At 39.7% G+C, this 26,977-nt stretch overlaps 1 protein-coding gene across 2 annotated transcripts in view; it reads right to left on the bottom strand.

The window, feature by feature from the left end:
* SHANK2 (SH3 and multiple ankyrin repeat domains 2) overlaps positions 1–26,977 on the bottom strand; it is a 363,557-nt gene that overhangs the window by 127,484 nt on the left and 209,096 nt on the right. For both annotated transcript variants that reach the window (XM_075095009.1, XM_075095008.1), the window contains 2 exons: positions 17,350–17,432; positions 15,620–15,744 (listed from right to left, as the gene is read on the bottom strand). In XM_075095009.1, the coding sequence (XP_074951110.1) occupies positions 15,620–15,744; positions 17,350–17,432 (208 nt within the window). The remainder of the gene's footprint in view (positions 1–15,619; positions 15,745–17,349; positions 17,433–26,977) is intronic.

The following is a 26,977-nucleotide window of genomic DNA, read 5'->3' on the forward strand; positions in this document are numbered from 1 at the left end:
CTGATGTGACGTCAATATTTTAATAACGTCACCATAACTCAACCATCGCTAGCCTTCAGCTCTCAGTAAAGGATTCATGTCCTTTGATGATCTGGAAATGACTCCATGGAGAAGTTAGGAAGCATTAGCTTTTGGTTCACCCAAGAAAAAGCCTGCAGTGCTGTATTATATTGCTACTGCAAATCTCCCACTTCCAGAAGAAAGAAAAAGGCTGTTGGCATTAACCACTCTGGTTGCCATTCATATTTGACCTTGGCAGTGAAGTAGGACAAGGGAAAACAATCACACATTATCTTTTTAAATTGCTGGAAAAAATGTAGAAGGTGAATCATATAATCCTTTTTTTACACTATCACCTCCTTAGAAAGTATATCCACATCCAGGTGGATAGCCTAAATAGCGTAAACAGGCTACCTGACACGTACTGCTTCACTGGGGGTGGTCGGTCACTCGAACAGGCTCCCCAGGGAAGTGGGGAACCTGTCAGAGTTCAAGGAGCATCTGGAAGATGCTCTCAGTCATATGATTTATTTTTAGGTAGTCCTACGAGGAGCAGGGAGTTGGACTCAATGATCCTTATGGGTCCCTTCCAACTTGAGATACAGATTCTATGTTTCTACGATCTGTCCATTTTGAGAGGCACAGAGGTGGAGAAAGGGTCAGCAGGGGAGGTTACAAAGCGCTCTCTGCTCCACAAAATGCTACTCATGACTGGCTAAGATACAAAGGGGTTAATATTATTATTCCCCACCACTTGCATTACTCAGAAAAACCCCAGCAGACTGCCAAAACTGCCATGTAACATGAACAGCCTGAAGAGATGGATACATATGGTAGCTGAAGCAGCTACATCCAGCTCATGCCACCGCTGGTATTAGTAATGCTGAGGGAAAAGGGATCTGTCTGGACTGCACGTCTCTGGGATCCCCGAACACCTGAGGAACGTGACAGCGCTCCTCGCAGGCAGCCGGGCTCATAGCTGGACTCTCATTTTTCAGTACCAGCTCTCTGAATGCTATTGGGTCCCGAAGCCTGATTTTGATGATGAGCTAAGGTGCAGCAGTTTGGATACCTCTGCTCGAACTACAGGGTTATCTATAGTAACCGACAGAAGAATCAGATGGTAAAGTTGGCATTAACAGTAAGATGACAAGAATGGGAGGATGAAAGGAGAGTATGGATTCCACAAATACAATCAACTGTATTACCTTTTTAAGAAATCCTTCAAAAATGAGGAATTTAGATAATAATTTTTTTAAAGATTGGTCAGAATTCCCAGTTATTAGGAAGTGCTGGATTAATAGTGTTTTCCACATATGAACAACACATTACAAGCCTTACTTGCATATTTTACTGCTGATAGATCCTTGAGTGATTCAGTGCTTTGATATACAGCCATAAATCTGACAATTTTCAAATGTTTAATTTTTCAAAACATGTACTGCCATTCGCTTCCTACTAGTATTTATGCAGAAACACAGGAACTGGATTGAGCCAGCCCAACTTATGTGCTTGCCTCGAGTGTTTTCTGAGCTTTTTTTTTCTCTAACCTAAGACAACCAGGCCCTTGCTTAAAGCCTAGCAGTGGTTTGGAGTCCTTAAGAAAGAGATCTTGTCTACGAAGCCATAGTTTTATCTTTTGATGAGAATTTACTATTTTATTTTGACTTGGGTAGCTCTTAGCAACACAGGCTGATTCAAAAAACTTCACCTACTGACAACTTCCTTAAAGTGAAGTCCCAGGCAGCCTTTCTTTGGTGTTTATTTTTCTTGAAATATGCTGGTATGCATTTTCCACATTACATAGGAGGTTTAGTAACTGGTACATTTTAAATTAGTTTCTGCAATTCTAGACCTTAGTATATCCTTCTTTCTCCGCCCACCCCTAACATCCTAAAAACCCAACAGAGCCGTTCAGTCAAGCTGATGATTTGCAAACACAAAGTTGATCCTGAGATTGATACCTTGAAGCTTTATTCTGCATCACAAAATATATCACAATCTAACTGTTAAAGCATCAGATCAAAATGTCCCAGTACGCTGATGGGAAAAGAAAATTGTAATCACTTTTTCCCCAATTTTCTTGTTTTCTTGCCAGTTCTTTCAACTTTTGGGATTACATTTATAAGCGGGTTTTTTCCTATTTTTTTTTCTCTTTAACAAAGAGACTGACAAAAGAAAAGAAGTATGGCTGGGATTACATTTTATCTATTTTTGGTCTCCCTGCCTTTCTGACAGCAGTTCACGCACTACTTGGAGAATGTTACTCAGACAACAACACTCAAAGTTAACTTGTCGAAGAGGGCAGTAAGGCATAGCTGGACCTTACAAAACCTCATAAATACAGATAATATAGATTGAAAGCATCAAATAAAATCAAACCCTTCTTGTGCTAGAAACAGGCGGGGCTTGCAGAGACCAGGAGGATCCTTTGGCAACAGGTTTATTGAGCCTACCTTAAGTTTTAGCCACCCCTGCTGATGTATGCAAGCTCCTCATAAAGCAAACGCTCAACTCTGCAGATCATGCAGGGTAAATATCCCATTTTATATTTAGGATACGAAAGACCAGACAGGCAGGAACCTTCCCATAGGTACAGAGAAAGTTGGCGTTTGAAGTCAGTTTCTCCAAGATCCAGTCTGCCGCATGCGCTGCAGGAGAGCCCAGTGCGGCAATGCTTTATAACAGCGTGTCTGAGACAAGATAAACCTTCGAAGTATCTTATTCTGCAAACAGTAGCATCAGGAGGACATGATATGTAATTTTTTAATGTCTATAATTGTAACGGGGAAGTTTTCAGCGTAAACTTTGTTGCGAGGCAGTTCTCTGTATGCACAGGAGAGAATAATAACCAAAGTGAATCAAAACTAATTAAAATAATAATTCAAGAGAGACACTTCTTCCAAAGATGTTATTACAAAACAATAAAAGAAGTTTCTGTGCAAACATGGCATACTTTATTGAAGGCAGTGTTCCTCTACTCAGAACCCTATGGACTGGAAATCAAAATCAGAAGGGGGGAAAAAAAAAATGTTTCCTATCTATGGGAAATGATTAAATTTAAATATTAGAAGAAAAATAAAAATAAACCCAAAGCAAAAGCCCAACAAACCATTGGTATTTTTCCATGAAGACCTTTTGAGGACAGAAACGCGAGACAACTGTCAAACCAGCAATATGAGAAATTAGCCAATAATACTAACAGACTCAACAAGTATGTCTGAAAAAACTCAAGCATACTACGGAGCCATTGCTCAGTGTCAACTCAAAATACGAACACATTCGGCATTAGGTTAAGGACTGTATGTATTGCTCCCTGTTGCCAGAGCCCAACAAAAACAAGATGTAACAAAAGGCAACCATGAAATGTCAATAAAATGTTGACAACCAGGTATCTAGGTATTTTTTCCTTCCTTTGCAGATTTATAACAAAAATATTTGAAGATGAAAATCATAAGTTTTATTTTTATAAGGTAATGACAGAAAAAGTCTGCGGATTTAAAAATAATGCAAAAATCATGAACACTGGAGGTAGAAAAATGCAAGAATTAGAAGCTTGAATGCTGGTGGCACTGGAAATGATGAGAAAATGATTCATGGCAACAAAACATGCCTGTTTAAAATCCCAGTACTTCCCTAAAGTGTGAAAAATAGTCCCATCTAGGGTATTGGAGAAGTCTGTGAGATCCAAACTCTATTCATCATTTTGGAAGGAATATTCTGGCTGTATTCTTTTCCCTTGAGCTAGAGGCCAGACATTTTAAACAAAGCTGCAACAGTATTCTAAGCACTACAGCAATGGATCAAACTGACTGTGAGATGCATCTGCTCTGTATTTTAGTGAAAAAAATAATATAAAGAAAAATACAACCCCCAAAACCTATGAGCAAATGTTTAAACAACCTAAATCTCAGTCACCCTAGGTGGTTCAACTGCAGTTGCACACTTTTCCTAAGACTATGCTAACTTAGGAGCTGACTGCTAAGGCTAGAGGTTTGCTACCTCTCTTTTCCAATCACAGTTTTCCAGAGCAGAGCCACATGCGAATATGCATCACGCTGGTTGAATGATAGCACAAATTTCCTTCACCTGCTTCTACCTCAGCTGTTTAAACTCAGGCTGGCTTCTACAACAGTTTAAACTCAAATATACAATCTTTCACTGGGAGCAACTGGGCAAAACCCACCCTCCAATTCTGTTCTGCTGACTGGTAACCCTGCAAGTGGGTTCACCTTAATTGTAGTATCTGCCTTCATCTAGTTTTATATACTTCTCGTCTGTAAATAAACAGAATTTTCTAAAATGCGGACTTGCACAATCATGCCAATTTGGAAGTCAGTACTTAGAATGGGATCACGCATCTACCAGAAACTGTCGTCATGTCACAGATCTGGTGTTTATCATGAGTAATTGTATTGAAAACTCTCTGGGTGGATAATTGCCTAGCAGCATCATTTTTGCATATAAGTTCATCATTTTAAAAAAAAAAAAAAATTAAACAACTTTTATACCTCAAAAGGTCTTTAGAAAAAAATATTTTAAAATGTAAATTGGATTGCCATCCATTTGTACAATAAAATCAGGAAAACAGAGTATATGCAACTACTTAAAATATCAAAATTTTTTTAATAAACAGAGAGGCAAGCTGATGTTTAAATAGTAACCTAGCAATTAGATACAGGTTAGCTTGCAAATGAAGGCAAAATTTCACTTACTAAAAATTCCTCTGTAATGTTAGAAAGCCAACAATATTCCCGTTTGCAAAAGGCATTCTTCATGAGCTTTACAGCAGTGTAAGACATTGTACCAGTTCGCATTCTTTATGTTCCAAACCCCTCCTGTTTTCTACCGCTAAACACAAGAACTTATCAGCTACATAACCCCTTCAGAGATGGAAAAATCTACCTAAACAGCCTTTCTATTCCAGCAAACATTTGTACATCCTAATCTATAAGAAATGAATCTGGCTTTCATTTCAATCTCCCTTGAAGAAGGGGGGGGGAAAAAAGTGAGTGCCTAAGTTACATGATTTAATGTAGCTAGATTGGGTGCATTTGAATAGCTCGTAGAGGATCCAGCCACCACACGTAGCCATCAGAGTATGTACCCACCATGAGAAAGTTCTGAATCGCATGTTTTCACTCGCAGTGAACCAGCTGAAGCGTGAACACTTGAATAAGGCGATTACAGTTAACACAGAAAGCTGGAACTCTGCCTCCCAGAGCTCTCAAATGCTGCAAGTTATCCCAACTACTTTGTAAGGACATCATGTGGCAGGTCTTAAAATGGCAGCAGTAGCCCGTTTTGCATTATTGGCTATCAGGCGAGACACGGGCAGTTTCCTCAACTTCACAGCTGCCAAAGAGAAGCATCTTGTCTCAGTACTGAGGTTGTAACACCTTTACGGGTGGAACTAGAATTATCTGGAGAAAAATACCTCAACCAATAAGCTACGTAAGCACAAAACCACAGCACTACACCTTTGGGAGACCCAATGGGCCAAGTTCAAGCACCCAGAGTTGGGCCCACACAGTAAGAAAGAAGCAAAAGGACTAAAGAACTGAACACCACTTCTGAAGAGGTTTGCATGGGGTAGGGAGAAGAAACGGAGAAAAAGTTGCAGAAAAAGGAGACTTGGGGATGGATAACCCTAGTCTTTGATTCTTGGACAACAGGTGCCTACATAATTTCTACCTCTGAAGAAGAATCAATTTGTTAGATGTACACTTGATTTCTACTAAATTATCTCGAACAGATTCTAAGAATGCACAAGGAATTATGGGAACCAAATACCTACTCACAGGCAAACCACATCAATTCCCAATCTGAACATATTTTGTAAAAGCAAGCTCCATAATAGGCAAAATCAATGAAGTATATTTAGATATAAAAAACTAAGAAGAAACTTTAAGAAAATGCTTACAATAAATGTTTTCCTGGTCATTTGAAAACAGTTCTCTCTTTAATTTAGCACTTAAAGTGAGTCATAATAACCCTCAGTGTAAATAAATACACCAAATGTGCTGTTAACAACTTCCAAGTCTGTCAACAATGACTCCTGCCTCACACAAATCTATCTAGTGCTGAAAAGCCAAGCCACAGGTTGATTCCATTAAAAGCAACAGCAGTTGTTCGAAGCCTGTTAGAAGAACAATTCCAAAAGAAAGAATTGCAATAAGAATACTAGAGAGATTTATATTGTGAATTAAAACAGAAAAAGGATTCTTTGATTTTGCAGCTTATGGTTCTTTAAAAGAAAATACAACACAGTTAACGCAGGGCTTTGGTGGCTGCCTCACAGACCTGCTTTTGGGATTCAAAGCACGAGCTTAGCACGCTCCCTCACCTATTTCAGCATGTAGGCTGCCATCAAATAGATGCCAGGTTACATCATCTTGTTACACGACATCAGTGCAAGTCCAAGCCAAGCCTTTATAAAAAGGCTTTTCTGCCATCTTTAATGCCAATTCTTTAGCAACCATTAAACTAGTAAATCCTGGCGAAGCGTATCTCTGCCATGACCTAGTCTGCCCAGGATTGTCATGATTCTCTCTTAACTCTCTTCTTTAGTCCAATGAGTATTTGAACAACCATGATATTTATCCACAATCAACCCATTTTGTTCCAGGTTGTAAATAAACTCTTCCACAAGTTCTTTTTTATGTACATGCATGCTTTTAAATTTTCTTTTCATCAGCAAATAAAGATATATTTAGCTACCAACTTTTATCCTAGATACCTGTTCTTCAAAAACTCCGTTAAACCTTTGATGTATTTGCTAGGACAATTTTCAGCACTCTGATCAAGAAAGCCTTCAGAGACCTTCAAGTCCAACCACATCCAGCACCCCATACCAGGAAAGTTGCCACTTGCCATAAGGACTATCCATCCAGGAGTTCCTATTTTGAAAATTGACAGGCAAAACTCTCACCGCAGAGAAATAACGTTTTTGTAACAAGACTTTGTACCGCAAGATGAGGAGAACTAGAAATCCAGCTCCCCAAATTACTGCCAGAGTATATGAAGCAAAAATTAAGTAGGAAAGATAAAGGACTCTTATTCTCTACTGTATACACAAGAGTCTCCGAAAAGATTCACATCAGCATTACAATAGGATATAAAATGTTATTTCTAATCTGATTGATTTAAAGTATATTTCAATTCCTTATTAGATAAATTTGCTGAGCTCCCCAGGCGCAAGCTGCAGGAAATGCTTTGAATGTAGCAGAACACAAGGCGGCTTCTCCTTGGAAAGCCATCGTGTGTCACAGCTCCTCTCTCACCGTCTCCTGCACAGCTGCACCATAACTGCGGAGGAGCACAGCCGCTCTCTGAGAGGGGTGACCACCCGTTTACTGTGATCAGGCTTAGCGTACCTCCAACACTGAACATTCCCATCTACCAAAATCAGCAAGCTTTTCACTAGATCATTTGCCAAACTACGTTGCCTTGTGTGTCCTGGTTTTGACCACTCCTATTTTCTGTTACAGAAGCTAGACCCCTACACTCTTCATACATACCCTAAGGTTGCGAAAGGACCTGAATTAGACTGAGAGGTAGGTGGAAGTTTGTGATTTTTCCTTATATCTACAGCCATTGCAGGATCAGAAAAGGGATAGGGAAGGAAGCCTCCCTCTGCTTTTTTAATTAAATAATGGGTTAAATCTGAACCCACGGCCACTCTTTCTATAGAGGACACACTAGATATTGAATGCAAAAGAAATAATAAAGGAGTGCAGAGCTGCTGCTAGATCAGATTCAAAAGTTCAGCATTTCCCTAACTCGGGAGCGTTTCTGCAGTTCGTAGCACCCACACAAAAGCAGTGGGGAGCCTGTTCTGTACACCAACATGAAGTGATTTACCTAACCCCTCTGAAACATCTGAAATGGTTTAGGAACCCCATTCCACAGTATCGGTTAAAAGATTATGATTCTCAGGAAAACCTACCAAGAAAACTAAATTAATAGAACATGTGCCAAGTTCTAGAGTTTTCATTTGCTTTTTCAGATTCGGAGAGAGTAGCAAAGATGTATTTGCATCATTTGAGACCGCAGATGAAGCCATTTCTTCAGAAAACTAGAGATTTTGGGTGGGGAGGAGGAACAGGCAGGAAAAGAGGGTAAGGTTATGGCTCATGGAGCGTGTGATTATCAGATGTCAAGCAACTTCCTTTTAACCTTCGGACAGACTTGTGGTTCATAAAACACAACCAGCAGGTGAACTTAGCTTGTCAGCTAACTGATCGCCGGTCTCAGAATAAGAAAAAGAAAACTGGCAATAAATAAGTAAAAAAAACGTGTACACACGTGTAACTCCACATTATAGTATTTCTGCTGCTTGCAAGATGCTTACTCCTCCCCAAAAAAAAGGAAAAAGAAAAAAGATGAAGAAAAATTCCAGGTATTAGGTTAGTTCTGCTGCAGCACTCCGCAATAGGAATTTGTCAGTTTACTCTTCACCTTTGAAAACAACTCATCTATTTTCCTTCACCCATAATTTTGCAGGTCTGTAGCAACACCTCACAATTGAAAGAAATCATATTTTCTCCCCTAAAATACCAGGCACAAGTACTGTTTTTCATATAGCTCCATTCCGGCAACCAGGTTTCCATAGTATCGAGAGACTAAAAAAAGCTAACTGGCTTCAGAGAAATTAATTTTAATATAATGTCTTCTGGAAATCTCTAAACTATACCTTAAAAATGACATTTATTCATATGGTGTTATTAGTCTTAATACCCAACCACAACACCTAAGAGCTAGAAATGGAAGAGCTGCCTTATTCTTGTATTATTTGAACAGAGGACAGACAGACGACTGCAAGAGCGAAGACTATCCATAGCTGTGCTTTATGTGAAACGCTGGATGGCCAACATGGCTAGATGCCACTGGATGACTTCTAGGTGGCCAAGAACTGCCTATTTATAATAAGCAGCTTATCTCTAAACAAATTTGCTATTTTTAGAGGATTTTGTAGTAGGAAGTCAGGGAAATATTGGTTTTCATATTCACAAGAAGTCAAAAAGCTCCCTGTGGATAGCTCCACACTCCGCACTCAGTCCCACGAGCTTCAGCAGAATCCCTCAGCGTAGAAATGCTAGCAAACTTCTCTTAAAAATACTGTGGCATCTAGGTCAAAATGCCTGAAAACTGATAATGGAGAACTGAATGGACACAGAGATAATCCTGACTGTTGCTGCCATTATCACCAAACCTCCTTCCAAATCCTCCTCTGAAAGAAGCATAAAAATCAGCTCCCAGTATCAAATTGGTACTTGTTACATTTCTGGGAAATCTGATAAATACCACCATTTTCTCCTGCACCTTGGGTTTACCAGCCCAGGATACACCTTGTGTAGAATCAGGGCTAAAGGAAAGTGCTTCCCAGTTTTGCTCAGAGCCTGGTTTTGTATGTCTGACAACAGCAGAGAGATTTGATTTTCATCTGCTTTTCAGTGTTATTTTAAAGCATATTCTTTGCTTAGGCATGAACCACCAAGCTCTTGTAAGAACCCAGTTCTTTTTTGTCTGCCTGTTTCCATCTATGCTGAAAAGGTAACAGTCTTATTAATGTATTTTTAGAATTAAACAAGATCGGTCCATCTTTTTTATGATCATACCATCACCTCCTACAGGTTAGAGGCTGCATTTAAACAGATAAAAAGAACAATCCAAAATACTTGTCTTTTTCTATGGTGCTTTTGATCAGATCCAAAGCACTTTGAAGGAACAGTAAATTCATTCAGCTGCCATCACCCACTAAAAACATAAATTAAGGGGAAAAACACCCCCCAAACCCTCACTCACTGAGTTTAAGTGGAAAGAAAGCAAAATAGTTCTCCATGAAGTGAGAAATTAATCTGCTTGGTCAGAGACTGCACAGATACACCAGCCTGTTCAACACTTGCACCAGAGGTGCTCTTTTTTCCACGACCCCATGGTCCCACTTCTCTAATACACCTGTAGGTACGCTCCAGCAGAAGAATTCCAAAATCAAGAGAGGAAGAAATTTTCCTTTGGACTCTGACAACTTTCATCTTAAGAAGAAGCTCGCGCTTAATAAACATATTCAGATGTCACATAATCGAGGGATTATGACTAACAGGTAAACAGAAATTACCTTTTTCCTCTAACGGTCAGTTGAATCGAACTCTGTATCAATTAAATATATAGATTTAAAAATACTGGTGCCCAGTCTAGATGTGCAAGATCTGCTGTGCCTCAGAGTTGCAGGTTAGTGACAGCCCCGCTACCATTACCATAACCATGTACATACGCGCACAAACGTTCAGTACACATGACACATATAGATATATATATATATGTGCTGAAACACTGCAGTGCTGTTGCAGTTTTGGTCAATCTCTCATCATTAAAAAGGTGCAAGAATATGGTTCGTACAGCTGAACCAAACCCTGAACTCGATGCTGTCTAGGAACCGAACAGCTCAGGGCATGCCGCAATGAGCCCAGCCGTTCTCCTGCTTAACACGCAGGAGGGGAGGTCGCTGCGTTGCACAGGAGGAGCAGCCAAATTGGCAACAAAACCCCCCTAACGCAAGACAGTCAGCTAGGGTGGACCCTGCTCCTTTGGTCCACCAGCAGGCCCTAAGAGAGAGGTAAAGACAGCACTCCAAAATGTAAGGATATTGCTGGGTTTTATTTCTTCCTCCTACAGACAATGTTAGGGAGGCTCTTACCAAGTACGGCACCTAGCTGGCGTCCACGCTTCTGGGAGGATAGGAACAAATATTCAGAAAACAACTGCAAAAAACTGCCACGTGATGATCCATGCTATTACAAAGACACTAACAAAGCCTCAGTTTATTTCCAAGAGAGAAAAAATATCATGATCCCCATGTAGCTGCTTGAAAAAAAAAATTTGATTTATAGCTGGTGGCAGAAGCTAGTGAGGTTCACACTAGGAATAAGAGAAAACTCAGCCACAGGGCAATTAATGATTACCTAAGGATGGGAAGGTTTCTCTATTGCTGAAAGGATTTAAATCATTAACAGATGGCTTTATAAAACCACCAATTCATCCAGCCATTGAATACAAATGTAAAACATAACACTGCTATGCTTGCCAAAAATATTCATAATTACTATAGTCTTAAGTTACAACAACAAAGTTAAAAGCTTGCTTTCCAGATCAGTTCTGAAGTTTGCATAAAGCGTTTACTGGAATAAAACAAAAATCTAACCTGTTGCTAAATATGAATCTAAAGTTACTCACGTGTGTACGTGTGTATTTTAAAAAAAATATTCCAGATATTTTAGGTGTCTCCCTAAATGTTTATTGCTACTTGCTACATACAGCCAGAGGACATATATCTTTATCTTTATCTAATACAACGATAAAATAATGCTGTCTGTAATGAAATTATGTCTATTTTCCACCTACCTCTAATTAAAGAAAAGTTTGTATTAGTAAATTCTAAAAGCTCTTGAGGGAAAGAAGTACAGGCAGTTGCACTACCGACTATTCTGCATGTTTAGTACATGTGCCAACTGAACTGTTCCGCAGCAAAATGGAGATTTTTTTTTTTATTATTACCATCTCTGGTTTTGATCTTCAAATCAAACCTTGAATTTTGCCTTTTTTTTTTTCCCTTCTTTTCATTTTTTTTAAAATGGGTAATACACCAGTTTTATCTAGTTTACATTTTAACTGGAATGTAAATAAGCAGCCATTCTATTCCAAAGACAATAACATTTCAATTTACCTGGAAAAATAACTGATTTTATGGCACAATAATGCAAAGCGCAAAGCCTCATTTAGAGAAGAAATGCATTATTCTGGTAAAGTATTGCAGAATTAGTTTAACTTCCTAAGTATTGACACTATACCATTATTGTTTGATATGAGATATGCTCTGTGGCAGATGAAAAATCCCCACACATCCTATCATGCAACACCTGCAACACAGCTGCACGCTCATGGGAACAACAACAAATAGTTAATCCACTGGGGTTTAATTTACGAAGACAGCCTATACCCCACTGTACTAAAAAAAACCCCAAAAAGCTATTCTGAGTTAAAAAACCTCTTCCTCTTTAATGAATCTCTTTATTTATAGATGGTTAGACTCGTACACGTCATCAAAGGAAATCTCAAAAGAAAACAAAACCCAGCTTAAAGAATTCTTTAAGTCAAGGTGTAAGGCAGCACTGAGCAGTAGTGTTCAGTGGTTCCTCTATTTGTGCGTAGTTTGACTACTACACTAAACAAAGGTAAGGAAGGGTTGGGCACGTAAAAGTTGTTCATGAATAGGAGATTTAGAGCCAGAGGTATACACTTCTTCTTGCAAATATTTCAAGCACAAATCAAATCAGCTTATGGTTTGACTTCTTCTGATCAAGCATGTGCAAACTTGAACAGGTGTCCTATAGAAATCCAGGCGCTCTCATGAACTAACAATGACCCACAATGTCTTCAGAATTGGTGTACACATTAACCATCGTTGTAGTTTTTTAAGTCCCTTTCTAATGGAAAATGTAATTGTAGGTTGGATAGCACTTGCACTAATATGTTGCTTTAACTGGGCAGATACCAAGATTCAAGAAAACGTCAACTGAAAACGTGAAAAATAGTGAACAGGGGAAGCTATATAAGCTCTCTCAGTTGTAACAACCAACTCTAAACATACCCCTTATCAAAGCTAAGAAAAAATCACACGAATTGGAAACTGTGGAATTGCTTATGAAAATCCACAGATAAGACAGCTGTCCCTAGCTGACTCTTTCTGCTCTAAGGCTACTCATGTGCTTTTCCGATACATTTTATTTGTGCTCTATCCAGAAAAGCCACTACACACATGATAATTTTTATCACAAAAAATATGACTGGAAAAACTGTACATTGTCAGAAATTTCCATGAAAAGCCTGTGAACGCTATTTCCACAGGCAAGTTTAACACCAGTCTCCGAAGTGTCGTGTTAAAATTAATTGTACAGGTTGGACAAATGCGTACCTTGTGGGTTTTCAGAAAAACTGCACACTTGATGAAAACTCAGTCAGATGAAATTACGCCAGCCCTGTTCCAGCCAATACCTATTCTGTTCACCTGCTGAAGCATGACGACACCTCCTCTTCCTTTTCTGTATAGATCTTTTATTTGTTCTGCTCAACACGCATTACCTTCAATGCTGAACTACTTTAGCATGCTCAGTAGCTGATATTGATGGTTTATCCCCTCCAGAGACCATAATTACACATGAAGAAATGATGCCTTCTCTTCATCTACCCTCATGATCACTCCTGCTCCCAAGAAAGGGACTTATCCTCTCAAACCTGTCTTTCCATAGTGAGGAGTAAGGGAAAAGGTTCCCCTTATCTCCATGATCCCAAGCCAACAAACCTCCTCGAGCAAGAGCAAAACATCTGCTCTCCCTTGCATTTCACCCTCTGCCAAACTGGACACTCACCTCCCTCAAGCCTGACGCTTGCCGCAAGTGTTATAAATGGGACTAATTAGGACCCTAGTTGCCCATTAACTCTTTTATTATTCATGCGACATTTATGATAAATGCATTATATTACTTACAAATGGATGAGGTGGCACTTAGACACAGCAGCATAAACTTTAGAGTCATGGGAGGAAGAATTTAACAATAAGACAGGCTAACTACACCAGTTAAAGAAACCACTCGCTGCAACGTGTAGCACATTTAACTCTTCTCAGTTCAACACAAGAAATAAAGTAGCCTGGCACTCCTAGAAGTGCAGGTGGACCAGTCATTTATATTTCAACAGCAGAACCTTTTGCATCAGTGTAAATATCTTCAAAGATGGCTTTCTATAGCTAGAGAGTACTGTGCACTGCACACGTAGTTCATAAAAGAGAAAAAAACTCAGCCTTTCTCCAACATAAAAGTCTTCAACAACAGCAAAGTTGTGGTTTCTCAGGATTACCATATCCTCTCACTTGAGTTGCAAAACTCAGAACAGAATAACCCCGATGAGCATAAATTACACAGAAACGGACTTGGTTTGTGTGTAACAACTGCTTCTTTGTGAATTAATTACAAATATGCTGGACTGTGTAGAGTATGGATTAATGTCCTGACTCAGCAATGCATGTGCATGTCTAACTGCTCCTCTAAGCTAAGGCTAGGAGTAAATTGCCTGGGCAATTAACTATAATTCTTCCTTCATTTGCCAGAAAACCCGTAAAGCTTTGTGCAGAATCAGCTACCCAGACTTATTGCATCCCTTCAGAGATCTTTAAAAAATCCATATGCATAGTTATCATTCTGTAATCTTCTCCATTAAATGACACATTATTCACCATCGAATCTCTCTGTGAAATCAGCCAGTACAGACTGTTCATGCTTCCTACAGATTAAAAGCCTAACAAGAAATCAACCTCTAAAAATAAAGCATTGTTTAAAAAAACACCTAACGTCAGTAATCACAGTTTTGAAAGCATCCTTGCCCAGAGTACGTACCAGTTCAATTTGTAAGCTCTTGTTTAATAGTTTGACAAATGCTTATTCTTAAGTAAACAAACAGTAAGAAAAATGTGCTTTGAAGGCACAGGTGAAAACGCACATCTATTCCCTTCAGAAGTCTGCAAATCCTGTTCTTTCTTTGTTAGAATGCGAGGAAGCGGTGCAACTATTTAAATTCAATCACCATGGGAGTTCAATGCACGCAACAAATAAAAGCTGCATATTATATCTTCCCCTGAATGTAAAGGCCAGCTCTGCAGAAATAAATGCTGTAGTACCAGTAAATACTTTAACAAAACACATATATGCCTGAAGAGGAAAAAATAAAAATAAAATAAATAGATCTTGCAGTCAAGACTTGGTTGATCCATCCTGAAAGACCTATTTTTAAATACCTAGTTTCACAGGACCACAGCGTTGCTTTGTTGGTCATGAAAAGGTTGTGGGGGGAAGAGGAAGAAAATCCCAAATCACAATTTTGTTGCAAACTGCCCAGTAACACTAAAAAGGAGGAGCAACTAATCCAACAAAACCTAAAATACCAACCAAAAATCCTCCAAAATATAAAACGCGAAGACATTTTTTGGTACGACTGAAGAGAGTATTTAAATATACCCTTTTTATACATTAAGTTATATTGCGATAACACCCATTGCTCTTTTTTTTTGTATGATTGCATTTACAGTGCACTGTTGGAAATATTTAATTTCAAGCCCAAGTAATTTGCTGTATTCTCCATGGTTTCTGAACAGCACTAGACCACTGGTATTTCTGATTGCAGAAATAGTTGCATAAAAGGTCATTAATTCTGGTGACTCTGTAAAAATATTTACAAGACCACAGAATTGATAGCCTACAATAAATATTGGAGTTAATCTAAACATCAATTCAATAACGCAAAGAATAAAAACTCCCAAATTTCTCTGACAGCGTATTCCCAAACAACAAAAAGAACAAACAGAAAATTCCCAGCCAACCTGAACATTGTTCTTTTTAACTGCTTTCCTAAATGATGCGAGAGATTTTTAAAATCAAGTGAAGTACACACTGGCGGTGTTCGTCCACTGAACTTGCTGTTCAGAAGCATCACACACTTTCCAAAGTAAATTCTACAAAGGGAACGTCAGTATTTCCCCCACTGAGAATCAAATTTCAGGATCTCCTACCTCGATCAAAAAGTCTCCAGTTCTCAGGCCAGCTTGCCATGCTACTCCCCCTTCATCCACAGATTCCAAGTACTGCAAAGCAGGAAAGGCTGGAGTTGGGGTGAATTCTTCAATTGGTGTGTCAGCTTTAAAAATAAATACCACATTAAAAAAAAGAAAGTTATGGAGTGCTTGCAAATACCACTTGACTAAAGGCCTATTATTGGCCATTCAAACTGATGGTTAAAAAATGGTGGGTGCTAAAAGTAAGAGGACTCTGCCTCAGAGGATATCAAGATGCTGGGAACAGAGTGCAATCTCTCTGCAACAGCAATCCACAGGTCTTCAATTCAGAGAGGAAAATACATGCTGCTTTACTGACACAAACCAAATCAAGCTGTATGAGGCGATAGCTGGATTCTGAGTATTCCAGGGTATTCAGTATTAGTTCGAGTAACCCTTTTGTACGCCTAGCCAAACGACTGTAACTCTGGAAACATCCAACTAAAAATGGTTTATGTACTGTAGCCCGAAGAGAGCATCCAGCCGAACTGGGGTGGGTGGGAGAGGATGAAAGATCAAACTGCATTTTTCTCCTGGATTTAGACGTATGTTACAAAGAAGATAATGGAAGAAATCACTTTTTAGGAAAGGAGGCACAGCAGGCCTCGTAACAGCCCCCTCTCTCTGTCACGTACACATACAGAAAAGTCCTTGGGTCTTTCACCTGAGGTGCCCTCACTGTTACAGAGAAAATCTGGGGACAATTGTTGGGCTTACGTAGAGGGAGTAACCTCTGCTTGATGCACAGACAACTCATGCCAATGGGTTACCTAAAAGGCAGCGCTATTCACTTTCCCAGTAGAACTGCAAAAATTTTTATTTAGCTAAAATTAGAAAAGCTTTTACGACCCTGAAAATCTACGGTGGCACCAGTTTGGGGGTGGGGGAGCAGGGAGAGCAAAAATGATGTCCCAAGAATGAAGATATGGAAAAATTTTCATGCTCAAGCAAGGCAAGGGAGAACCCATGTAAAATGAGGGGGAGCAAGAGATGGGACATACCATCATATATATTTTTTTTAAATACAAAAGGAGCAAACTGGACTGAAAGTTAAAAAGCAAAGCATTAAATAGAATGCTTTTTTTAACTCTGAAGAATGCCATTATTACAGATTTTAGTCTACAGAAAAGTAACATGCAGTTTAACATATGAACAGCTTTTAAAATGAGCACACTACAGGCCATGCAACATACGTGCAGCTTCTGAAGATATAAAAAAAGATCATATTTTCATACTAAAACTGCACCAATGTCACCTTGCAGAAGATCCACACCTATTTTAAACAAAACATCACTCTCTTGTCTATTTCTATTTGCAGACCTATTTAAATAGACTGACATTTGAAATAAAGAAGCAGGTTTTTATAAGGAAAGCAGGTTTCCCATAGTTAGGTAAACTGCATAACAGAACAGATTAATGACAAAATATTACATATACCGACACAATAAAAATACAGACAAAACTTTCTCCCCCCCGAAACAATTATACAGTGCTTCTCCTATGTAAAAATGCAAACTGCTTCAGACAGAAGCCACTAAAATCCGTCGGAGTAGTATAGCATACAGAGAATCCTGTTGTCTAGCAACCAAGTGCACCAAGAATAATTCCTGCTTATATTCAGAGATGTATAAATTTCTTCATGCCAGTGCACATCACACACACACACACACACACACAGAAGCACGTACCTTTTGCCCCTCTGAGCACAAATCCAAATCCTTCATTGTCTTTTTTCTGCAGGACCACTGCCTTTTCTTCTATTATGCAGTCACTGTAGAGAGAATTCCGAGGATAGCGACCATTATTACATCCCTTCATCACCACTGTAGTAGCTGCTCCTCCAGTGTGCAGGTTCATCATCATCACAGCCCGTTAATCAAATAATATTGCAGTAACCAAGCATGGGAAAATATAGAACAAATAGCAGCACGGGGAAGACAAAGACTAAGCTTAATGATAAAAGAGAACATGACAAAGCAACTTAAAGGGAATAAAAAAGGCAGAGAGGAAAAAGAAAGAAGAAGAAATCATGCATGGTGGTTTGTGTTCTATGAATGACTGGATGAACATGTGATCATGTAATCTGTGGGCTAGCTAGGACTCTAAAAGGAAAAAAAGTAAGTGAACTGAACGACAGTATCATTAATAAACTCCTCAATCGTGGATGTACCAGATGCATCTTCTAGTGAAGCCAAAATGAAACCAACCAGAAGAAAAATGAGGCAGCATTTTAAATTTAAAGATAAGAAATTATGATTTTATATTAGCTAACTAAAAGGCACAAATATATTCGGAAAGCTATGCCTTGCATCAAAAGCCCTTTTTCAATCCTATTGAATGTTGCATGCTGCAAGAATCCCACATGATCATCTGACAGCCTACAATGCTAACAACGTGCAGCTGCCTTGGCGTCATCAAGCACAAATTTCCACAGCATCAAGAATCTGCATAATTGAAATAGTAACAAGGCATGCACAATCAGGAAAACACATTTCTAAGGAATATTTCCCATCTTCCGATAAACAATTAATATTATAAAACAAGGAGACGGTGTAAAGGACTATTTATGTAAGCAGTGTGCCCTTAAAGAGAAAGTAGCCTTAGGAATCTTACTGGCATTGACTTAGAAAAAAGTAGATGGTAGATGAAGAAAATGCATAAAATCCACATTAAAATGGGACCTTTCGTACACAACGATCTGTAAAAGCCTGAAGTTGTTTAGTGTCTTTCGTTAAACACCAGGTTACTAAAAATAAGCTCAAAGTAAAAAAAAGAAAAAAAAATATTTTGAACGCTCCTTTCAGTACAAAGCCATTACACAGCACAAGTTGCACGACATTCTTCTGAGTAAAGGCAGTGTCAAGGGTTAAGTATTCATGAATCATAAGCACTGCAAAACACCCTGCTATGTCGGCTTTGAAATACCTACAAAACTATTTAAGACAGAAAGAAGTACGAGCAAGTTTTCTTTCCTTTTCTTAATTTTTTACTAGCCAACTATTGTTGCCACTGGTCTTGTACAGAATCTAATCACTAAAGCACTCAATACAATAAGAGACCGGATCTCCTTCAGCGCCATTAATAATCCAGAAGGGGAGGAGGAAAGTAATGAAAAAGAAATTGGTGTGACCTTTTTATTTAAAGGTCTGAACAAAGACAAGGACGATGATATCAGGACGCTGACGGACAGCCTCCAAACTCCAGACCTTTCATGTATCACAGACTATCCTTTTGGTGACTTTCCAACTCTGAGATACACAACTTCATCTTACTGCTAAAGTGATGATGTCATGATGCCTTCTAAACTACAAAGTATTTAAACACCACTGAATGGAACAGCACATGAATTAAAACTACCACAACGGTGACTTTCTGAACAACAGACGATCTCCATAAGAACCAAAAGCTTTTGAACACTGTCGCACAACTTACTGTTATTTACTGCGTTCAGACATTACCTTCTCTTACCATTAACACCCCTGTTACGGAACGGATGTAATAAGAAAACGTCTATTTCTCAAGAAAGCCAAACACACTCCTGTTCAGGCATACTGGGGTAGGGTGGAGTATGCAACCCTCAGAGCCCGTACTGTGGCGCTGAAGCCCTCCATCAGCGTCCTGATGCGGCAGAAACGGACTGAACCTACAGGCGTACTGGCTTATTTTCTTCATTTCACCACTCACGTTCTCAAGGTGGGGCTCCATGCTTATCCACTGAAGAGTCTACTGTAAAGCTGTCTCCAGCATTTTTATTAATACACGGTCAAATTAATAAACCTGATTTCCTTAAAGTTTCCTTGTAAACAATCAACAGCTTAATAGAAGTTAGAAGGCTATTTTTGAGAACCTAATCATAGAAAGCCTTTGGTTCAATGACAACCCCTCCTTTCCCCTACCCAAATCCCACTCTCACCTCAGTTCATTAATATAAAGATTTCAGAGGCCTATTAGCTTGGTTCCTCACCAAACCTTGCTCTGATTCTTTCATTTTTGTTGATAAACCCAAACAAATTCATAATATCATTCCTTAGAAAGCTGAAGGCTGAACTTCCAAAAGCAGTGCTCAGAAAACTCAGATCAATTCACCGGATCAACATTAAGCATCTACACCTAAAAAGAGCACCTCGGGTCCTTTCACAGTCAGCTAATAACAGGAACAGGCATTTTCAAGTTATGCTCACTTCATCCCAATGCCGAGGTCTATGACTGTTCAGATAAAAGTATGAAAACCACCTCCGATTTTTTTTTCATGTACAGCACATTTATTGCATAAACGACAGTTTATACTTCAGTTCAGACACTGAAAATGGGAATTATAAATTGCCAAAATTTTATCAAATTTTGTGTTTTACATGCAAGGGGGAGAGGAAAGGGACGGGAAGCAGAAGCGCCACGTGAATTTTTGGTAACAAAATGCACAAATTGATCTCTATTACTTGACAAATACAGTTTACTAATTCTATTGGGTTTGTGTGGCAAGGTTTTGGTAGCAGGAAGGCTACAGGGGTGGCTGCTGTGAGAAGCTGCTAGAAGCTTCCCCCATGTCGGAGAGAGCCAGCGCCAGCCGGCTCCATGACGGACCCGCCACCGGCCACGGCCGGGCCCATCAGCGATGGCGGCAGCGCCTCTGGGGTAACGTATTTAAGAAGGGGAAAAAACCTGCGCAACAGCAATTGCAGCTGGAGACGAGCGAGAGTATGGGAGGGGAACAACCCTCGGGAACACCAAGGTCAGTGAAGGAGGAGGGGGAGGAGGTGCTCCAGGCACCAGAGCAGAGATTCCCCTGCAGCCCATGGTGAAGCCCACAGTGAGGCAGGCTGTGCCCCGGCAGCCCACGGCAAGGCAGGCTGTGCCCCTGCACCCATGGAGGTCAGCGGTGGAGCAGATATCCGCCTGCAGCCCATGGAGGGGCCCACGCCAGAGCAGGCGGATGCCCAAAGGAGGCTGTGACCCTGTGGGAAGCCCACACTAGAGCAGGCTCCTGGCAGGAGCTGTGGCTCCGTGGAGAGAGGAGCCCACGGTGGAGCAGGTTTGCTGGCAGGACTTGGGACACCGTGGGGGACCCACACTGGAGCAGTTTGTGAAGAACTGCAGCCCATGGGAAGGACTCATGTTGGAGAGGTTTGTGGAGGACTGTCTCCCGTGGGAGGGACCCCATGCTGGAGCAGGGGGAGAGTGTGAGGAGTCCTCCCCTGGAGGAGGAAGGAGCGGCAGAGACTGCATTTGATGAACTCACCACAACCCTCATTCCCCATCCCCCTGCACCGCTCCAGGGGAGGAGGTAGAGAAAATCAGGAGTGAAGTTAAGGCTGGGAAGAAGGGAGGGGTGAGGGGAAGCAGTTTTTAAGATTTGGTTTTATTTCTCATTATCTTACTCTGAATCGATTGGTAATAAATTGAAAAAGTCAGATGTGTAGCCATTCCTTATTTACGTGCTAGGAGAAGGGGATCTGCAATAATCTTACGGCATGAGCAGTTTAAAAGTTGTTTAAAGCAATCACAGAAATCAAACTGATTCTCTACACACACCCCAGTGCTGCAGAGCTAAGAACTAGCAGCAGGAAAAGGATGGAAAACAAACATGGACACAGAAATGAACCGAACTTGCACCCTCCACACCCTTCTCCCAGCAAACTCACTTTGCAGAAGGGGGAAAAAGAAGTTTCACCTCTGGCTGTTTGCAGTATTGCTTTTTGTTTGCTTTGCCCTGACAGGGTTCACTGATCTCAGCAGCAGACTGGACCTCTTCACTGAAGACAGGCCCAAGGTCTGTTCAGAGTCTACCTGGTCCTGGCAGGCAAAGCAGTGCCAAATGTAAAGTAGGTCAAAATTTCTCACAATAAGCTTTCTTGGCAGCATTTCTTTGATCCTGAAGGTGTTGTAATTACTTAGCACCAGAATGCATATAGGGTATAGCTATGCGGGACAAATAAAGGTGACATTACGTTACAAGCCTGTTCAGAGGTCTGAGCTCAAGCAAGAGGACAAGGAGTTTCTTCACAGATGCTTTGAGTACAGTGTACGGCTCTACGTGAGGCTGAACAGTCCCTGCTATCGCTGACACACCAAATCTCAACAGGTGAAATCCTTAAAGTCCATTTCTGTCCCCTCTCAAACTGAAATTGAACAGTGTCCATTCCAGAGACAAGTTTTCAGAATATTCCTAGTTTTGTATTATGGTAATAAAATGAGTAATTTTAAAATCAATAGCTCATTCCTTAAATAGGGCACACATTACTTGGACTTTGGGCTCTGAAAGTCCAAGATTCACTGCATACAAAGTTAAACGCAAAACACATCCTAACAAGTGGAGAATATTTCTGCATGAAGTACAATCTTTAACATAAAAACTTCAGGCCGAAAAGTAAGTCAATCCGAAATCACTTTTGCTTTATCCAAACACTAAATATTATAAAACATACTTGTTCATCAGTTCATGTAGTTTCTCTAACACTTTATGGCTCAAGAATTGTGCAGAGCTCTTAGAATTTCCATAATTTTACAGACTTACCAATGGAGAAAGGAAATAAAGAGATTTACCCACGGTCAGACAGACACCTGAGATTTGAACGCAGCACTGTTATGTTCAACATAACAACCAGCTTTTGTGTAGACTTTTCAAGACAGCAAGAATTTCTGCTTTGCTAACAGCCCATTAAGATAGTACTTGAGGAAGGAAGGAGAATTGTAAAGTCTTAATAAAAAAGACATGAAGAACATAAAGGTTGAAGCACAGGTTCCTGATGGACACAAAACCGTGAAACCTATCTTCCATTTCACAACTAGAATAACTACATCCCTATCTTAAAGCATAACTTACTCCAGAAGTTCGAATACTGAATTACAGAGAAGGAAACTATCAGGACCATAGAATGCTTCCAGGCAAGTTTGTATCGCATGTATCATGGCTGATTTCAATCTGAAAAACAGCACGTAAAGTACACACCACTGGAAATGATCAACTTTATCTGAAAACAAAAACGGCTACTTGGTATATTGTCGATCTCTCCCTAATGCAGGGTAAAACTGAATTTAAATAGGAATTATTTTCATCATTCCGTCCAACTGGGCATCCCCTAGAAATGTAATCTAGGTCTAACATTTCAGCTTTAACAAACGGGACTATGGCCTCCCAAGGCAGAAAAGTTATCTAACAGATCACACATGAGATTCAAACAGAGTTACAACCAAACGAGTAGCCTTCTCAAGCCCACGAACCCGTCAGTCAGATGGCTTGCTCTAGCCTGGAGTGAGAAGTTATTCTCTCCAAGTTCGCTTCTTTCAGTTGGCCAAGTAAATCCACATCTCTTCATCAGACCTTCCCTCACGTGATGATGTCTTTCACTGCATCGCAATGCAATTTGTCTTAAGAATGTGCTGTTTTGGTAAACATATGATACAGCTTTGAACAACAATAGGTTATTATGCTAACGAATAATTCAAAACCCAGGGCTACTGCCTTTGATAGAATCTTTTCATAGTTTCTTATAACATCTTAAATAACCAATAACAAATTCCAGCTATTCTGGTGAAACATGTCTTACCATTTTTCAGAACGTGTGTTTATTTTCTACATTTTGCATTTTTCAACTCTTTAGCCCCACCTTCTAGCAATGCTTTCTGTAAGCACAATATACTCTTACAGGAGATATTCAGTAAAACTACAATTACATATTTTGTCCTGCCCTGCATCAAAAACACATGCACGGCACTTACTCTGTAAAAGTGATCAATCCTGCCAATACAATTTCAGTCATCTAAGATACGTCTAAATGATTTTCCTTTAGACTGTATGTGTAACTGGAAGTTTACAGCAAGACATGTCTGGGAGGAGGGCAGTAAGACGGTATTTTCAAACAGGTTGTTGGTAAGTACCTCAACATTATACTCAAGGAAGACACAACCTGTCATTAGAACAGAAATACTGGAGAACAGTTAACTTTAAGTTGATAAACCCCTTATTAGGTAGCTGAAGAGTCCAATGACTATAATGATGGTACAATAATTAAAATATGACAGAGAAGGGATGAACCGAATCACCCAGAGTAACAAAAAATGCAGTGTCATCCTTTCTGCTCTTCAATAGCTGAGGCCAAGAGTTTCTCACAATAGATTATCTAAGTAAAAACATTGTTTCCTTCCTCTGCAGTGTTTGATTTTCCACTTTCTTCTCCTTGCCTCAAAAAACATCCAAATTGTTTGTTTGCAGGAACACACAGATGTAATCGTCTCCCATTTCTTCAGATCGGGTGTTGGGGCACAGGCCTACGTTTTTTTATCTCGGAGCTACTTTACATAAAGTGGAATTAGGCTGAGGTTGAGCTATTTCCCAAAACAATGATTTTGTTGTCATGATCCAGAATTCTCACACTAGTACAACATTTACTGTTAAAACTGAATTAGATGAATTAGAGGTCATATTTGGAGGTAACAAAGCCATCCATCCATAAAAGATGATACAGTTCCCAAAACACCCTTTAGTGTCTTCAGAACGGTTACACTGTAGAATAAGCATTACTTCATCAGGCATTCACAACGACAGCAACTCCAAGTTATTTTGCTATTTCACCAAAAACCAGTTACAAAATCAAGGCTGCATATGGATATGCAGCATGGAATAAAATGCTTTAGTACTAGCTATGGATTCCAGCTTCACTGGTGCTCTCAAGGAAACTGCAGCATCCAACGACAGTATCTTTACTAGCACTTCCAACAGTTGGTTGAGTGTCAACGCCTTACTGGCACAGCTGGCACTCAAGTAAAAAAAGAAAGAAGGAGAAAAAGACCAGCACTGTCACCCTTGCACTATTGCTCTGTCTGGCTTTATCTGTGGCAAATAAGTTGAAATTGCAATAGAAATGCCATATTCTAATTCCTCCTTGGCCAAGCTGGTGTTTCCTCCATGGCTGAATGGCATAGTCAGGTCTTCCTCAGCTGGCTACGCTCCGGTCAAGTGAAGGAATGGGAAAAGAAGAGAGGATGCTTCAGCAATACTCCTACATACTTCTCATATCCCTATATGTTTCTTTCAGATCTCTTGTATCAGTGCTGTTTCTAGAGTTCAGTAAACATCACACAGAGATCTATGATCATGAGAAAAGCAAGGCTGCATACCTGCCATTGACATTCACTTGTCGATGAAAGAGGTATGTGTCAAACTGTAACATGCCATAAAAGACATCGAGATATTCCCTAATTCCTATATTGCACAGGTCTATATTGCATTGTGAGGAAATCACAGACTATAGTAAAATCTGACAGTGCGTAGAACTTCTTCCACTTAAAAAGGTGTTTTATTCACACTTTTAAACAAGTAATCAAGCCATCTCTATTGGATTTTGAATACTTGATCCCCTTGGTAAAAAATGAACAGCTCCTCACTAAGTTACCAAAAAAATAAAACATCAGTCACGAAGTGATTTGACAAGAATTAGGAAATCAGAAGGATTGTGCTACTCTTTCCAGCCTTGTGACTGACAGAGTTGCCCAAAGGATTAACCCTGATTATTAAGAAGCAACCCATCTTAGAGAAAGTAACAGTGCTCTACGCTTCAATGAATTTATGCTAAAAGACATTAAGAAAAAATACAGGTTTTAAAAGGGAAACATAAAATTTTATGACACAAGTGCAAAGAAGTTACACAATTACTTTATGTAGAACCAAGGAAACACTTCCTCTTGCTATGTATGTGTATCAGTCCACATTCTTTTATCCAGCCTTTAATTACACTTAATATCACATTCTTTGGTGTGTAGAAGGGAGTAGGGAACCTAAAGTAACACCCCAGCCAACTGAGGTGGCTAGTACTACTTTTGGGTATTTCCCTCTTTTCACCTTAAGCTGCTGAAACTGTAAGCACTAAAGTAACATGCTGATACAGCACAACAGGAAGCCAAACAACTTCCTGGAAATAAAAATCATCCAGTAAAAGCCTGATTTTATATTGTACGGAAATTTCAGAATGGGATAGGAAGGAAAAAAAAGGTCAGTGGTAAGGTCACAATCCTATATATATATACACACACACACTCTATATAAATATATATGGGATACATATGTACCCATATGTATGATATATGGATGTCCATATATGAATACTTACACACACACTATATATACACACAATACAATGAGTATATATAGTCCTTTTTAAGAGAGATGTTATTATTCTCTTGCATCTGCACTGGTAGGGAGAAGACAAAAAAGCACGGTGGGGTGAGGAGGGCGGTAAAGTGAGATTAAAAAAATAAAAGCTTCATTCCTCTGTCTTCATTAATTCCATTTGTATTTTAAAAATAAATAGTCAATTCAAGTACCACACATAACAAAGTAAAAACAAAACATGAAACGTTCAGGCAGGTGTCCTAGTATAGAGCATGAGGGCTTGATAAGGCAGAGTTCTTCAAACCATTCCATACAGATGTTCTGTCAACCACATTAGTACTTTGGGCTACAGCACACTCCACTTATACCTAGTGGTTAGTAGCAATTTCCAGTTGTAATTATCAAGCATTTGAGCAATCTAAGCATGCACTATGAGAATATTAATATTCATTGCTCATACTATGAGCCTTGAACAAGCAGACTGTACAAACACATACATATGTTTAGGAAACTAGAATATTTGCCCACCTTACTTCTTACGTTTGTATTGTCCTACCCCAACCCAGCTGCAGTTCCAGCCCCTGCTATTGCCACCAAACCACACTGAAATAGGAATTTGCTCCCTAAACACCTTAACATACAAAGTATTTACATAAAGGGAATAATAATAATAGCTATTAATAATGAGACTGTTCTTCTATATAGGTTTTTAAAATCAATAATTCTTCAAATGTTTTTGCTCAAGGTGGTCAGTATTATCACAGACAAGCACAGTAACATGGAAAAAACATGTTCAAGGTTAGCGAATGGGACAAATAACAAGGGTGGAACGAGGGATGTAAATCCAGATTTACGATATCGGTATGAGTGTACAAATCCATAACTATATATGTATAATAATAAAGATATTCTTCAGCTGATGCAGCACCTGAACTGCATAAAGCTGTTCATAAAGCTTGCTAATCAATCCCTACACTCATCTCAGAGCTGGCATACATCAGAGAGCGCTTCCAATTTCTTTCCGTCCGTTTTTAGAGAGCGCCACTGGAACACGTGCACAACCATGCTGGTTGGACACATGTCAGTTCCTGGAGCCCAGCACCCCGCCTGTGCCAAAGGCCAGAAGCAGGGAAGGGTGTAAGAGATGGACAAGCACAGCTGGTGCTTCCCCAGAGCGCTCCAGCAGCCCCCAGCCAAGCTGCGCTACTTGC

This window comes from Phalacrocorax aristotelis, chromosome 5 (genome assembly GCF_949628215.1).
Source record: "Phalacrocorax aristotelis chromosome 5, bGulAri2.1, whole genome shotgun sequence".
NCBI classification, from domain to species: Eukaryota; Metazoa; Chordata; class Aves; order Suliformes; family Phalacrocoracidae; genus Phalacrocorax; species Phalacrocorax aristotelis.